Genomic DNA, 17,649 nt, shown 5'->3' with positions numbered 1-17,649 from the left:
ACTAGAACACACTTTATTCGCACTAATTTCTGACAAAACATCATATGGTAAACTGACTTCCCTGCTACTCTTTCCCCAAATAAGATTGACATTACACAGATCAAAATTTAATTTAGCCTTGTGACACGTTAACCAGTCGGTACCTAAAATAACGGCATAAACTAAATTAGGAACAACTAAGCATGGTTGGAAAATACATTCTCAGCTTATGTTAATGGGGACAGCTATTTGTTTATTCACTCTTTGAGACTTGTTTCCAACAGCTGTTACGATGAAAGTATTCCTCACTGGAATTTCCGCTACATCATACTTCTCTCTCAAAACTTCCTCATACAGCTTGGAATTTACACATGACTTCTCACTACCAGAGTCCAACAAAATCTTAACTTTTCTGCCCCATATCAGCAGTTCAATCGTCGGTGTAACAGTAACACTACTTAAATTATCCTCAGTACATAATATAAGATCACTTAACAAATCTTGCCTTATATCTAAATTTAAATTACACTTATAAAATTTATTGTCTACGATTAAGTCGTCACTTAAAACATTTGAATTATTGCTACTTAGGTCACAATCGTGTTCACTTACAACTATAGGCTGGTCGACATTAACATACTTATCTACCTTATACGTGAACTCACCATTTACGGACTGTCTCAGTGACCTGTTTATACAGTCCGTTGCGCGTTTAAATTACTTGGTTCGGTTGCGACTTGTTGGTTACACACCTCAGTCGGCCTCCCCTGTTGCCTATTTCCTCTAGCTTCATTATTATTATTATTATTATGGCCTGTATTCTCCCGCCTCCCAGCTTCTGGTTGGTTACCATAATCACGCCTCCCAGTCCTGAAATTTTCCGAACTATTTTGATAATTTCTCTCCCTGTGGAAATTATTATTAGGTCTCTCCTGATATTCTCTTCTGTAGTTACGATTATTCATAGGCCTGTCCTGATTATTAGATTGGTTACCCCTTCCTTCTACATTCCTATTTAGTGTCCTACTATTATTCAAGCTACTACCTAAAGCATCAAAACTTTCCTACAAAATCTCCATTTCCTTAATAGTCTCCACTTTTTGCATACAAACAGCTTCTCTTATTCTATCGGGATAGTGCTTAGCCATAAGTCTAACTATATCAGCCTCAGGTCCAATACATTCTAAATTTCTCCACACCAAAACATGAGCCAAAAAATATTCTGTCATTCTAACACCCTCGTTAGAATTATACCTGCCAAACATTACTCTCTCTCTCTCTCTCTCTACTCTGAACACCTTCACTCCAAAATTTAGCTATGAATTTTTCCTTAAATTCAGTTAGACTAGACATCGAGCTTCTATATACCTGAAACCAAGACTTAGTCTCTCCTACGAAAGCATTAGATAAGATCTCCAATACAGTTTCCCAGCTAATAATATTGTCTCTTAATTGAACAGCAAATTTCTTCTCTACTACTCTCATAAATTCCATCGGGTTAAATTCTTTCCCAGAAAACTTAGGTAAATCATGATCTCTGGTGATTAAACCATTATTTACAATTATTTCACGTACATTTCTACTGTCACGCACTTCTTTCTGGAGTACTCTCTGGCAACTCAGAAATTTTTCTTCCACTGTTTCCTCAGCCTTTTCTTGAATTTTTCTTAATTCCTCCTGCAACTTTTCTTCCGATTCTCTCACCTTCTGTGATAATGATTTTTGTTCACTCTCTAGATCACCTACTTCTCCAAGTTTTCTTTCCACATATTCTACCCTACTAATATATTTCCTAGTTTCTTGCCCCACTGTATTGGTTATCTTTTCAAACCTTTCTTCTACTAACTCATTGTTTTCTCCTTTATTAGACTCAATTTTGGCACCTAATTCATCAATCTTATGCCCTTGTTTGATGCCTGTCTCACTAACTTGCTCGATTTCAGTATGGAGATTGCTCCGACCCAATTCCATCTCAGCTCTGATGTCACTACACTCCCTATTTACCTTACTTTCTAAATTATTAATTTGCTTACTTATTTCTAACACCTTATGATCTATCTTATTACTAACATCATCGATCTTCTTATTAATACTAATACCCTGAGCTTCAATTTTCTCACTAATGACCTGTTCAGTTTTCTCACTCATAATAATATTCTGAGATTCAATTTTCTCACTAATGACCGTTTCAATTTTCTCACTCATAATATTATCTGAGATTCAATTTTCTCACTAATAACCGTTTCAGTTTTATCACTCATAATATTATTCTGAGATTCAATTTTCTCACTAATGGCATTATTCTGCTCAGTCATTTTGGACATCAGCAAATTAAATAAACCCAGGTCAATCACCCCTTTACTTTGATCTTGCGTGACAGCATTTTCCTCACTTTCTACTATTTTCTGACTTTCAGCAGGTCCCAACTTAGTCACCAACTTATCGTCGCCATAGGACCTATCTGTGTCGGTGCGACGTAAAGCCCCTAGCAAAAAAAAAAAAAAAAAAAAAAAAAAAAAAGTCACCAACCACCAACTTCCTATTTATGCTACCACCTTGGATTTCCTTGGACACAATAACCTCAGCCTCATCACCTGACTGCATATTGCTATCGTTGTCCATCTTCTGTTTCCTACTAATTTTTCGCGATCTCAAAGCTATTTCCCCTTGCACTTCCTCTGACATTACCCCTTAAATACAAACTTCAACAAAATGACCTTCCTAACATTACTCGGTGAATTTAACATGTGCGTACTCATTAAAAGAACTGATCCATGTATATTGCCATTCAGAAACACTTTTTCTGAACCTTTCGAGCTCCACGTTGGGCACCACGTTGTTGCTACTCCAACCAATACTCTTATACCTTCATATCTTCCATACAATATAAATAACATTTGTTTGAGCGCCAGTTGCTTTTTTAAGAAAAACAACAAAATTCGGTAGAGCATACCTCTTATATCAATTATCTCAAGGCGTGAGGTGATAAACTCGCATATCTGGCAATATAGAGGGATATGGATCAGGACAATATTAAATTACTGTTGCATTTCCACAATTGAGGATTGTACACAGAGCTGGAATCACTTATTATAATTAAAATAAAACTGAGTTTATGACTATAATTTACGTCACAATGAACAATCATTGACGTCTTTTAATTTAACAAAAAAAATATATACAGTGAGATTTGCGGTACTAATAAAAGGAAAATTTAATCTAAACAAAAAAAGCTATTGGCATGAACTTGAAGTGAGATGTGATATCGCCGCTGATTACATTCTTCTTCATGTTATGAATGCATAACATGTCTGATGCTTTAATTACCCGATGTCTGCATACACCGCTGTTGAACTTGAAATTCTTGGGAAAAAACCTATGAACTGAAGTCGGGAGCCGTCTGCTGTTATCTTCTTATATAACAAGGAGTTGGCCTACATACCATGTACGCGTGTAGGGAGCTCCAATGTAATTACGTCCACTCAATATATTATAAGTAATTGACAATATTATTGAAACATCTTGTGAAGTCCATCCTCACAAGAAGATGATGTTTCTTTATCAGCATGGTACCCGTCTCTGCTCGGATACAACCACCACTTGTAGACCTCCTCGATTATTACAAGACCTCTTGAAAACACAACTCTTAGCTCTGACCATCACTCTAAGACCACTTCTTCCATTTGATACATCTGACTGTTACATATGATCTGAACGATATGATCTGAATACCTCTCACCACCGTTGCATCGACTTTTATAACCTCGCGGTGACGACTCATCTCCCTACTCTCTGTTCATCCCTTCCACTTCAACATACAGTAGCTGGCGAATACTGACACTTGGTCGCAATCACATGCCCACGCACTGATGTCATCAGTCAAGTGTTGTCTAAGCGTGCCCAAGCGGATTGCAGATGACTAAGTTTCATGCGTCACCGGGAATTCTACATGCACATAACAATATCAGTTAAACATAGCCTCGATTGCAAAATACTATGCCAGCTCATCTAGCCAGAGTTACAAGCCACAGCCTGACTATATGAAACCAAGAAATCTCACTTACTACAATACAGAATAATTACAAACAAATTTCACTTAACCTATGATTAAATACAATAATATACGTGATACCTAATTATTACAGTCTAAGTGATGAGAAACAGAATATAAAATCTAATGAATTGGGTTAATAATAATAATAATAATAATAATAATAATAATAATAATGATGATGATGATAATAATAATAATAATAATAATAATAATAATAATAATAATAATAATAATAATAATAATAAATACTGAATGGAATCTGTAACCTTGTTGTACGGTTACAGCATGATGTAGTGGAAGAATGTAAGCCAGAAATTGAAGTCCTGATCATTTATCATATGTAAGAGCCCTGTGGCTGTTTGCACTGTTGCTTGATTCCAGTTATGTTGAAGTTCCTGGAAACACTCTTGAAGAGACTTTTTATTTTTGCAGACTGTGTTAATGAGTCAGCTATTAAAATTCCACCTGGTATTACATTCGCGAGGGATCCTTTTATTTATGCCACCCAAAATGGCTAACCATGAAGGCGGTTTGGAAAATAATCCTGGTATCGTGGCTAGACTGTTGAAGAAAATTTGGGCTTGTCGATTCTGTGATGCGGGTTTCTCCATAAATAAATTTACTTGGTGTGCATGGCAATGCATTAAATGTGCATGTTGGTAGGACTTTTTAATTGTTGTCTGTTTCTGTTTATTTATGTATCCGTGTCCGAAATCACTACAATATGTTTTCAACTACTCTATTTACACTTTGTTTTTCCAGTATTCAATTGTCGAGATGTCACATTCATTGGCTTCCACCAAATCCTTTATACTAGATGGTTTAGGCAGATTACTACAGATGAGAAGGTGTCCATGATCTTGCTTTTCACCACACTCATACAAATCGTGATCACTGTACCCCCACCTTTTCAGGTTGGTTTTACATCGTGTCACCCCAGATGTTAATCTGTTAAGTGTCTTCCAATGTCCATATTGAAGATGATGTCCTTCAGCTGGCTTCTCTTCCACTTCCCATAATCCTACAGGCGACATCCTTCTCCAGAGTTCCTTTTGCCGAGATTCGACTGATGATAGGGTTGACGTTGTTTGTAGGAAGCTCTTCCTCATTTTCAATCTTGATAGGTGGGTGTGAAGTCCAAACATTGGATGTCTTGGATCTGTTTCTTGCTTCTTCTTCTTCTTCTTCTTCTTTTTCTTCTCCTCAATCTCTGTCTGTACACCCACCTTTATCACCACTCATTAATTTACCGCTGCTCTGTCGTATGTTTACGCGATAAGTTTATCACTTTTGCCATTCAAAACAATCTCTATCTGCTCTAAAATACTGTGCAAGTTCTTTTGCATTCTGAGTTTCAGGATTAAGAATCTCCAGAATCTCCCGTACACAACACCATTTACTTCATACCGGAAAACAATAACCCTTTGAGCAAGTTCAGAAATATCCGTCTTATCATCCAATATTATAGCTAAAAATTTTGTTCATTTAATTTCACTTCGTATTTCTTCTTTACATGCCTTAAGAATACATTCTAGAAGCTTACTCCGGATAACCTAAAGACGGTGGACTTAAATAAATGGGCTTTGAGAGGATCATCTAACATCCCAGAAAATTCTAATAATCCTCGCAAAATGGCAGGATATGATGAATGGTGGATCGTTCTGGGAGGTTTAATAACATTAAGTATTTGAGGTTTTAGAGGAAGTTATACACTTATGCTTGCCCATGGATTGTGTTCTTCCGGTTTATTTGCATTAGCTAATATTACGTATAAACGGCTTGGTAGACGAAGAATATTAATCCAACAGTTATAGAGGGTTCTTACCTAAAGCACTGTTTGCTGTATTGAAACTTGCCATAGTATATCACAAGTTGGGATATATAACATAACGAAATTTCATCATGAGAAAGGCCCACATCAATAAGACGTACACTAGTTTCAAAATGTCCTCGAAGATTACCCTACGCAACTAAAATCAACATTACTTAGAAGGATCTGCACAGAGGACAGAAGAATGGAATCCATATAACATAAATTGAAAAATTTTAACAAGTGTCTACCTATACGTACAATTTTAATGTGTTGAAACCTTTTTAAATGTTATATATTGTGACCTGTGTGTTTTTAATGTGTTTTACATACTCATGCTCTATTTATAACTTTTTAACCTGACCACTGATATTTTAATTATATGCTATTATTCCATCCCCCATTAGACATCCGGATGCCTAATACAATAACAACTTGTGTATTGTCTAATGGCTAAAACAAAACATGTACTAGCTGATGATGGCCGTTAAAGAGCCGAAACCGGTACTAGCTTAATCTATTAAAATAATTGTGTATTGAATGGTGGAAAAACACATTTCTTATCTATACTTTGAGTCTGTCAATACGGAAAATGAAATTTATAAATAATAGAATTCTATACAGTCAATTATTTTTAGAGTATTTCTTGGTTTTTATGCACTTTCTCATTATATCTGCTTATTTCTTATCTGTAGGCCTTGCTTAGTTGTGAAACAATATTCACTGTTCCAGCATAGCAAAGTTAACCGCGTTCTTGAGGTGTTTAGCTGATTGTTCATGTTTTTTTTTTTTTTTTTTTAGACTTTTCACCTAAATGCTTTAAATCCATCACTCTGGTTTTTGTCCAAGTTATATCATCTCCAAACAACAAACATGGAAAGCAAATCAGAGCATTTCTCTCGTCACAAGCAGCTAAACACTTCCACTTATTTTACACTGAGGAATTAAACTTTCTCATGTAAGATTGTTGTCTACTTGACACATAGACAAATCAGAATGCTGCAACTGCTTGGCTGGGGGTTAGTCAGGCTGCAGTCCAGCTGTCATGCTGGTGCGCCCGACTCCCTTTCCACTTCCTCAGTGTGCAGAGTGAACTGCACAGCACGCAGGCAGGGCATAGCCCAAACAGTGGGAATCCAACCTTGCTGCTTGCTAGTGACAGTGTGTCACATACTACACTAGTTTAAATACTTCAAAGGAAGTAAACATTTTGGATATGCAAATATATTTTTGTTTGCCTTTGCCAAGCACTGGGAGGGGCTGCAGCCCTTATAGAGAAACTGCACCTGATATTTAATGATTGGTTTTATGTGTTAGCCATACAGAACGAGCTGCAGATGTGAGACTGTCAGAGCGTAGACATTATATAAATAATAAAATCTAGAACAAAACTTCAGAACTACAGATTCCCTAGTTTGTCACTTTTGCTAGTTTGCCATAGTGGATACGATATCCTACTTGACATAATTGTATTTTTATGCGAATACATTGTTTTTAGAATTGAAAAAAGGGTGGAATTCGTTCAAAATATTTATACGATATAATTTAGCCTGTCATATAACACCAAGGGGTCTGCTCAAGGCTTAATGTCTCCATCTGACAGACAAATCTCTGTCAGTACCATCATAATGCCCTCACTCCATGTTGTGAACTCTATGGAGATGTCTGAAATTGAATTGAGGCTTTTGGCATGCAATCTAATTATTAGATATTGTATACCACCACCTCTTCTACCCTTCTGGCCAACATTCTGGCAGTGAATTTTTTTCCACCTACAGGATTAAAACCGACTAACCATAATGTCAGACAATATAGATTTGTATAATTTTAAATAAGCAAACCTACTCTCTCTACTCTGACTTAATGGATACAGACTGGACTGCCTTATACAACTGCATAGATCTGAATGATCCACCAGCCTGTTTCTATGCATGTCTGTACTCTGTAATTACTATTGTAATAATGTGTCAGCTTGCATTCAGAAGAACATGGCTTCGAACCCCGCTGTTGACAGCCTTGAAGATGGTTTTCTGTGGTTTACTATTTTTACACCAGGCTGTACCTTAATTAAGGCCATGGCCGCTTCCTTCTCACTCCTAGCCCTTTTCTATCCCATGATTGCCATAAGACATACTGTGTTAGTAGGCTATGATGTAAAGCAAATTGGAAAAGAAAGAAAAAAGTAAAAATGTTTTGAAGTCAATTTCCTGCAACAATAAATATCCAGTCTGGTTAAAGAAAGTTATAATGGAAGATATGAAAATCCATCCGTCCGTGCACCCCTCCCTCCCTCGTTCCCTCCGCCCACGCGCCCGCCCGCCCGCGCGCCCGCCCGCGCGCCCGCCCGCGCGCCCGCCCGCCCGCCCATCTATCCAAGGTCCGTTTCTCATTAACGGCATTCAAGATTTGGGTATTAGTCTCCTTTTCCATCCGACTCGTATCTGTCAGTCTTCTCTAGAACCACATTTCCGCAGCTTCTAGTCCTGATTGTGCTTGTTTTCCCAAAGTCGAGGTCTCACAACCATAAGTTATCACACTCCAAACAAAGGTTTTAACAAATTTCTTCCTGGTTCAATTCCTATGTGCTTATTTAACAATATATTTTTCCGGCTTTGAAACGTTTGTTTTGCCATAGCAATTCTTGTTTTGACTTCTGTCAGGCACTGATTATCATTGGTAATAACACTACCAAGATAACAAAATTCATTAACCTGATCTATTTTTGCATAGCCTAATTTACTGTTTGTTTTCAATTTAGTCTTCTACTTTTGAACGAAGATCATTTTCTTTTTCTTTGTTTTAATTTTTAGTGTGAACTTCTCTAATGTGTTGTTTAGTATTCTGAGCATCCTTGTCATTTTGTGGTCCCCCTCTACCAAGTGCCAGCGGCCTCCTCAGAGGGCGGATGAGCAGGTGGAGGTTGATTTGCAGAGATGTTGCTATATACTGAGGTCTTAGTTTTATCGTTACTGAGGTGTCTGAGTAACCTACAGGAATTGTAATTATTTCTTCCCGTATCTAGTTTCTCCATTAACTTCATCCATTGCTCACATTTGGATTCAGAAATGGAGAAAATGACGTGCTTCCCGCTTGAGATGGTTTCATCACTGAAAGGGTTCTTTCGGAATAGGTCTTCATATTCATTCGACAGAGTGGACATTTCAGAAGTAAGACCTAGAATATAAGCGGTCCTACAGTCTCTAGGAATAGCTATTCGGGAGCAGCACTTGATGGCTTCTACAAACTCTTTGTATGCCTCTGGAATAAGATGAATTGTTGTAATATTCCACTGAGCATAGCGGTAAATTTTTCCCAGTTTGCCTTTCTAAAATTAATTGTATCTTCGTCTGAAGTGTATGGTGCACGGGCGTATTACTGGTATTAACTGACACTAAATTGGACGATGATGTGTTTGAGGGATGGGTGTGCAAACTGATTTGACACTTTGTTGAACTAATTTTTCACTAAAGAAAATGAGATGAGGATTATATCTGCATTGTCATCTGCTGCTATAAATGTTACAAATAATTGTAAACAATTTTGGAATAACAATATATTATGCGATGACATGGAATAATATGGTGTGTGAAAATATCTTAAACATTATGCAGGAATTAAAGAACAGCGAGGAAATTGTAGAAGGATTTACCAAGTATTTAAAATTTATAATATGCCAAAATTAATTGTGTCTCTTGATAGTGCATATTAAAGTGGTTTTTTTTGTGTGTGCAATATAATTGCATACAGTATTTATATTTGGTTATCTCTCTGTATTTAATCATTTAAATATTGTATATTGGTAGTTGGTCATACATGCTCTTCAGGATATCAGATTAAGAAAATTGTTGTTTAAACCTAAGGTAAGTTAATTTGTTGAATGCTATTACAAGAAACTTGTGCAATTATTGTTAATGGACAACTTACAGAGGAATTCTATGAGCCTCATGAAGTCATGTGTTAGCATTTTAGGTAGTAAACTGGTTGTTACAGTCAAGAGACTGATTATTGGGTGATCCATGTCATAATTTGTATGTATTTATAAGTACAAACAATGAAGACGTATGTTACTGGATTAGAAACTGTGAACTCATTTCTTAGAAAAAAAAAAAAAAAGAAGAAAAAAAGAAGACTGTATCTTGGGATTTTAAAAAGAACTTCTTTGTGAATTTTTAATGATCTGATACAAAATCATGAAGGGTATAAAATATATTATATATAAGTGTGAGTGTTCTTTATTTTTTAATTTTAGGTTCATCTCGCTCTTAAGCATTTCCGTGATGTTGTGAGCAAGAAGAAGTTGGAGATGCTCTCTGGCAATGGCACTGTTGTGCTAGAAACAGTCACCACTATCCATGGAGTGCTCAAGATGTACGTCCTTAATGAGCAGAGGTATGTACTGTATGTTGTTATGAGCTTCTTTGTTAATAGTCTGAGTGTTGTGATCTAAATTGCATTTTATGTTCTCTAGTTCCACGCTGGTGTCTGCTACAAATCAAGTCTACCAGAGTGTAGCTAAACTCATCAAGTTGTGCGATGATGTACTACTTCAAGGAGATAAGGCTCTCGATAGGGAGAATGTTACCGAGATTGTGGTCCTTGTGGAGGAAGCTGTGCAGGTAGACATTTCTTGTGAACACTTTTGTTGTATACTCAGTTATGAAAGTGACTTATTTTATTGGTAGAATTGTTCTTAATTGTTAGTTTTAAGTTATTATTATTATTATTATTATTATTATTATTATTATTATTATTATTATTATTATTATTATTATTATTATTATTATTATTATTATTATTATTATTATTATTATTATTATTATTATTATTATTATTATTATTATTATTATTATTATTATTATTATTATTATTATTATTTACAACACAAAGAAGGAAAGAAAGGGTCAGTGTAATATAAGAAGAAGAAAATAATGTACAGTTATATGCATTTGTTATATTAAAATCAAACGCAGGAAAGTAATAATCACTTCTGGAAATCATGTAAATGATTTCTGAATTTTGACAATGAGCAGTTAAATACATCAATGTCCACTTTGTTTACCAATCTTGACATTCTTTGAATAGTTAGTTCTATGCCAGTTCATGGACAGTGTATGATTAAATCTCATGTGTGTGTTTGGTGCGTGGAAGTTTATTCTCTATAGGAGTTGTGGTCAATTCACCAAGGAGTGGAGCAATTGAAAAATGAAAAGTGTATCCAGGAATTCACAGCATTGTGACGGACTATGCATAATTAATGACTATTGTAGGGCTGTATAATCAACATTATCATATAGTAACCCTGCTCTAAACGAATATAAACAAGGAGATTTCTACTGAATTGAATCTAGGGATAGAGGTCTGATGAGAAGGGTTTCATACAGGTAGGCCCCTATATATTATTCAGGTATAACAAACAAATTTTGCATCATCAGCAAACAGAAGCAATTCTGAATTCTTAAGTTTATTTTTTAGTTCATTTATGTGGAGAGTTCAGAAGTGAAAAGGACAAGGTGAAAGGCCAAATTTCAGACACTTTTGATGGAAGTAGTAGCTTTACTAGAAGAAGCATTTGATGGAGATCATAGAGTTGCAATTAGAAAATAATAAAATAGAAAAATGAAAGGAGAAAAGAGATAGTGAAATAAAAGTGGGAAAAGATAAGAATGTACAGAAATAATTTCTGTAGAGACTGAACATGAAATTCCAGTTATTGAAGTAGGAAGTGTGGAAGAATAATAGTCCTACTTCGAAAGGGCATTTTTTAGGAGGGCAGGGAGTGCCTGTGGTAGAATATCAATGAGAGTGAAAGAAAAGGAGAAAACATGGAAAGAATGGAATAGGGATTAAAAAGAAGAAAGCAAAAGGAAGTATTTTGATTATAAAGGGAAATGCAAGAAATTGGTAAGTGAAGATATGAAAAAGAGAAGAAAAGTTGGGAAGAATTTATACAAAAAATGGAAACAGATGGAGCTGGCAGTAAAAGAATGCTGTATGGAATTGTACAAAGTAATAGGAAAGAAAGAGTTTATACTAAGCTGATGAAAGAGGAAGGTGGAGATTTGATAACACTTCCAGAAGAAATAAAGAGAAGGTGAAAGGAATATTTTTATAGATTGCTGAATGTGAGAAATGGTGTAGATGAGACTGTAGTAATACGGCATGATGACTCAACAGTAGAAGATAATGTGACCATGTTAGAGGTGGAATTAGCAGTTCATAAAATGAAAATGAGGAAGGTACCAGGGATGGATGAAATTAGTGTGGAAATGATAAAGGCTGCTGGACCTGTTAGACTACGATGGTTGTACAGTTTGTTAAAGTGGATATGGAAGTAGAAACGTATAGACTTGGGAAAGGGAATAATAATACCAGTCTTTAAGAAGCGGGGCAAAAAATTGCTTGATAACTACAGAGGAATAAGACTCTTTATCACAAGTGGCAAAAATACTGGAAAGAATATTAGAGAGGAGAATGAGAAGGTAGATGGAAATTTGCATGAGGAACAGTACGGCTTTAGAAGTGGAAGATCTACAGTGGACTCAATCTCCAGCATGAGACAATTAATAGAAAAGAATTGGGAATATGGAAAGGATCTGGTCATGACATTCATAGATCTAACGAAGGCATACTTTCGTGTTGCCAGGGAGAAGGCGTGGGAAACCATCGCAAAAAAGAGACTGGGTACACAAACTGTAGAAATGGTGCAAGCAAAGTACAGAAACTATGTCAACAGCGTACAGACTCCGTTTGGTAACACAGAATGGTTTAGAAGTGAAACTGCACTAAGTCGGGATTGTGCTCTCACATCTTTTGTTTCTAATTGTTATGGATGAAATTGTAAAGGAAGCATATGGGCATAGGGAGATGAAGTTATGACTATTTACAGATTATATTGTGATCTGGGGAACAAACTGCAAAGACATATATATAAGAACAACTTGATGCACTGAACAAAATATTTAAAAAATATGGTATGAAAATAAGCACAGAGAAAAGCAAGACCATGATGATATCGAGAGAAGAAAGACAAGAGAAAGGCATTGTGAAAATTGGTGGTTAAAGCCTTGAAATTGTGGACAGTTTCAAATACATGGGTAGTGAATTAATGGAGAATTCAAGGCTGGACATGGGAATTAGCAGGAAGGTCGAACAGCACAGTGCATTCTAATAGAGTGTAAGAAACCTTGTCTGGAATAAGGAAGTACTGATGCAAGTGTAATGGACTAGTGAAACTTGGAAACAATATTCTCTAACCTATGGGTAAATAATAATGGAAATATCAAGCTTTTTTATTATTATTATTATTATTGTTATTATTATTATTACCGGGCGAGTTGGCCGTGCGCGTAGAGGCGCGTGGCTGTGAGCTTGCATCCGGGAGATAGTAGGTTCGAATCCCACTATCGGCAGCCCTGAAGATGGTTTTCCGTGGTTTCCCATTTTCACACCAGGCAAATGCTGGGGCTGTACCTTAATTAAGGCCACGGCCGCTTCCTTCCAACTCCTAGGCCTTTCCTATCCCATCGTCGCCATAAGACCTATCTGTGTCGGTGCGACGAAAAGCCCCTAGCAAAAAAAAAAATATTATTATTATTATTATTATTATTATTATTATTATGATTATTATTATTTGAACTTTATTTGGTATAAATTGTGGTCATATTATTTGTGAGGTTATGTCATGAAACATCTGCTGTATGAATATTAATATGAGTTTATTTAATGTAAGAACACGTAATGAATAGTATGTTATTTATTATTACCTGTATATCTATGTTGCCTCTTTGCTGGTGAGATGTAGTGCACTATGTCTTCTGGTATGGGCTATATCAAATTTGATACTTTCATTGACCTGTCTGAGTCTCATCCTTGGCTTTGACAATATGAAAGTGACTGAGGTACGAGAGATGCTAGTAATAGCATTGCTTATGCAGCCAGTCCCTGTTATGAATGGTGTGAAAATATCGCTCATAGGGTCGGTTGGTGCATGCATTTCAGTGGGCTTGGCAGACTGATATGTAATAGCAATGACTGCTCGGCGAGGAAAGCAACGGGAAACTGCCTCACTCCTCATTTCCCTAGTACGCCTCTTCACTGACACCTAGGCTATTTATGACAGCTATTGGCAGAGCTGCAGAGGATCAAACCAGCCTTTGGGCTGAATACCCAACATACAACAACAACATGATGTATATATTCATTGCAATATTGTGCAACACACAGTAATAGTCCAGAACAACTTATCTTTGGAACTAGAGAGTTACAGAAAAATCCGTTCATTGTAAATAGGCTATTGGAGACTCTCGAAATTACGAGAAAGCATGTTGTGTCGTATTCTTCTAGAAGTCGGGCCAGGAAACATGTATAAAAAGGCAGTCTTGGGAGTTAAGTGGAGTTGGTTATTTGAGAGTTATGAGTGCAAGTCGTTAATCAAGTATGTGAATTTGTTATGTTGATTGGTTGACATGCAAGTGTTGCAGTATCCAGTCTTCCTCTGCTTCTTCGTAGTAGTGTTTTGTTTCAAGATGGCAGTTTATTAGTGTGTGTGCGCGCGTGCGCGTCTGTCTGTCTGTCTGTCTCTCTCTCTCTTTTGTGGTAACAACAGAACTAAGGACGTGTAAAGAGATAATGTACAAAATGTATTATGCACCCATATTGACCTATGCGGCTGAGACCTGGAAAATGACAGGTAGGGAGAAGAGTAGAATTCAAGTTTGTGAAATGAAATACGTAAGAAATGTGATAGAAAATACAAGGAAAGGCAGATTAAGAAGCGAAGATGTGAGAAAAGAGGTCAGAATGGAAAAACCAAATGAGAGAATTGAGAGGAGTGAGCTAAGATGGTTTAGACATGTAAAAAGAATGGAGGAAGAAAGAATTACAAAACAGATGATGCAGATGAAGTTTGAGGGAAAGAGAGCGAGAGGGAGACCTAGAACAAGATGGACTGATTCAATACAGGAGGAGGAGGAGGAGACTGGATGGGACAAAATGCTGGATGAGGAATGGTAGAATGAGAGAGGAAAGTAGAGAAGTGCCATAAATACCCCAAACTGGCAGGTGCTGGATAAGGGGAAAGAAGGTTGATAATTATTAGGGATCAGAAGTTCATGCATTTGCACATACTTTTCCCACTCTTGTATGATGTTGGTAAATTATTTATGCAAATCACTAAGATCTGAATGAAATATCATCACTTTTATCGTGCATAAAATGCATGTATTGTCTTTTCTTAATAGATGCATCATAGTTTGGGTTTTATGCCCTAAAATAGCATATTTAAGGATATTATCCTTTTTATTATGCATTTAAATGCATGCCCTGGCATTTTCTACTAATATGTAATATGTTCCGTGAGTGCAAAGGAATGTGATCAATGACAATGATGACTGATAGTTAAGAGCGCTCATTCACATAAGAAATGAGCATTTAGCTGCACAGTATAAAGGAGTGAGAAATATGCTTCAGTAAGGAACAGCAGGATAGTGGGCAGGGAAGCATGACTCACTAACAATACTTGATATACGAAGCTGGATGTCATATATTTATGATGCAATCCGGTGTTTACCCACACACGCTTGGGAATCATTGTTGCCAGTCTTGCTATTTTATACTAAACCAAGCTGTTTTGAGTTATTATTTAGCTATAAGAATTTGAAAATTCAATACGCTGTTGGGAATCACAGTGTGAGTGCTTCATGTGTCAAATCGGTCCTTCCAATAGTAGTGGCACAACTTCAGTGAGGCTGTTTGCATATACTGAGTGCACTACATGCAAGTGTTGGAATGTGTTTAAGTGTTAAGTGTGTGTATACATGGTTGTCTGATATTCACATATTGTAGATCATGCCAAAAACTAAATTAAGTAGTGCAGATAGACTTAAAGGCTACCAAGACAAGTTTTCTTCTGAATTTATTTCCACAGATTCTAAAATATTATATTGTAAGCCACACAGAAAGAAAGTAGTTAGTGAAAAATTGTATCAAGTATTGCAGCATATAAACACATCCAAACGCATGGAACTATTCACTAGAAAACGTAATACGAATTCTGGTATGTTTTGGGAATAGGCTAACACAGTTTTCATGAGACCTCTGTCAGGCCCTTCTAGGAGCAGATATTCCGCTGTTTAAGCTCAACAGACCAACATTCAGATATTTCCTTCATAAATACATGAATGAACATATTTCAGATGAAAGGACTTTGTGCAAAACTTACGTCACTACAAACCATTATTCTCGTCATTGTTCCGTATTGAAAACAGCTATATCACTAAGTTTACACACACCACCTATTCAATACAATTCATTCCACTGTTGCATGGTCAAATGAACATAGAAACGTAGAAACTATGTCAGCTGGTGTTACGAGAAAGTAATATCCAGTATTCAGAGGTATTTAAGAAATCAGTACGTGTGGGTTAGTGTTGATGAAACATGAACTCTGAAGGTCATTTTGTAATGAATATAGTAGTCGGAGCCCTTAGTAAAGAACAGCCAAGTACGCTAACTCTTCTTAATGTAGGACAGCTAGAGGACTCAGATTGTCATTGATTCAATGAGATGGTTGTGGCCTGATGGCATTAGATGGTAACGGATGATCTAGTTACATGATTAAATCGGGGACAATGTTAAAAGGTCAGGAGCAATCCTGCTACCATATGTGACAGTAGGGCCCGGTTTCATCAACACATGTTAGTACTTAACAAGGTGTTAAATCATTTTAACATACGATTTAAGAAAATTTGCGTTTCATCAACAACTGTTAATATTAACAAATGTTAAACTGCGTATTAAAGTTAACATCAGCCATTTCCAATGTTAAATGGCTAACATTAGCATTTAACAACCTGTTCCAAAATGGCTGCTGTGAATCTCGCTTTCGATGCGGAATTGCTCTATTTAGATCTTTTACAAAACAATCCTGATCGAAGAAGACTTCAGCGACGTAATGGCATTGAAAATTTGACGGATGCGGGACTTCTTCATAGATATAGGTTATCGAAAATAGTCGTTGCTAAGGTTGTTGACGAAATTCAAATAAGGTTGGAATATCGTACGAAGAGAAACTTAACCTCTTTCTCCAATGTTGCAGGTACTGATAATATTACGAATTTTTGCTAATGGTTCTTTTCACATAATGGTCGGAGACAATGCTGGAATTTCTAAACCCACTGTTAGTAGAGTTGTTTGTCGAGTGTCTGCAGCAATAGCATCCATGAGAAGGAGGTATAACATTCCCTTCATTAGAAGAGCGTCAGAAAATTATCCGCGACTTCTATGAAACAAGCCGTTTTCCTCGTGTTTGTTCTAGGTGAAACAGATTGCACACATGTAAGAATCCAATCACCTGGAGGCAATTGGGCCGAAATATATCGTAATCGGAAGGGATATTTCTCTGTTAATGTTTATGTTGAGGTGATTAGTGAGCCTAACCTCCAAATCAGGGATATACTTGCTAGGTGGTCTGGTTCTGCGCACGACAATACGATATTTTATAACTCCCATATCGGAGCACAGTTTGAAGTAGGACAATTAATGAAGTGATTTAGTTGGGTGACAGTGGATACCCGCTAAAAAATATCTGTTAACTCCATCGAAACCCTCGCGGACTTTCTCCCACGCCTCGTATTTGTCTTTTATCGTGAAGCCATCTATGCGCTTGCATTCAATAACATATATATTTACCAACTAATTCAGTTAACAACTCTTTTTCGAAGGAGGAAAAATTAGAACAACGATTCCGTTTCACTTCACGCGCCATATTTTACAGCTGTTGCTGTACTCAAACAAAACCGCATCGAAG

The 17,649-nt window shown here is 36.5% G+C and overlaps 1 protein-coding gene across 1 annotated transcript in view; it reads left to right on the top strand.

Moving 5' to 3' along the window:
• Positions 1–17,649, top strand: part of C3G (C3G guanyl-nucleotide exchange factor) — a 426,509-nt gene that overhangs the window by 173,612 nt on the left and 235,248 nt on the right. The window contains exons 3-4 of the mRNA XM_068226676.1: positions 10,093–10,232; positions 10,312–10,459. Of these exons, the coding sequence (XP_068082777.1) occupies positions 10,093–10,232; positions 10,312–10,459 (288 nt within the window). The remainder of the gene's footprint in view (positions 1–10,092; positions 10,233–10,311; positions 10,460–17,649) is intronic.

The sequence above is a fragment of the Anabrus simplex genome, chromosome 3 (genome assembly GCF_040414725.1).
Source record: "Anabrus simplex isolate iqAnaSimp1 chromosome 3, ASM4041472v1, whole genome shotgun sequence".
NCBI lineage: Eukaryota > Metazoa > Arthropoda > Insecta > Orthoptera > Tettigoniidae > Anabrus > Anabrus simplex.
The sequence above is the reverse complement of the archived record's forward strand: the minus strand, read 5'-3'. Positions and strand labels throughout refer to the sequence as shown.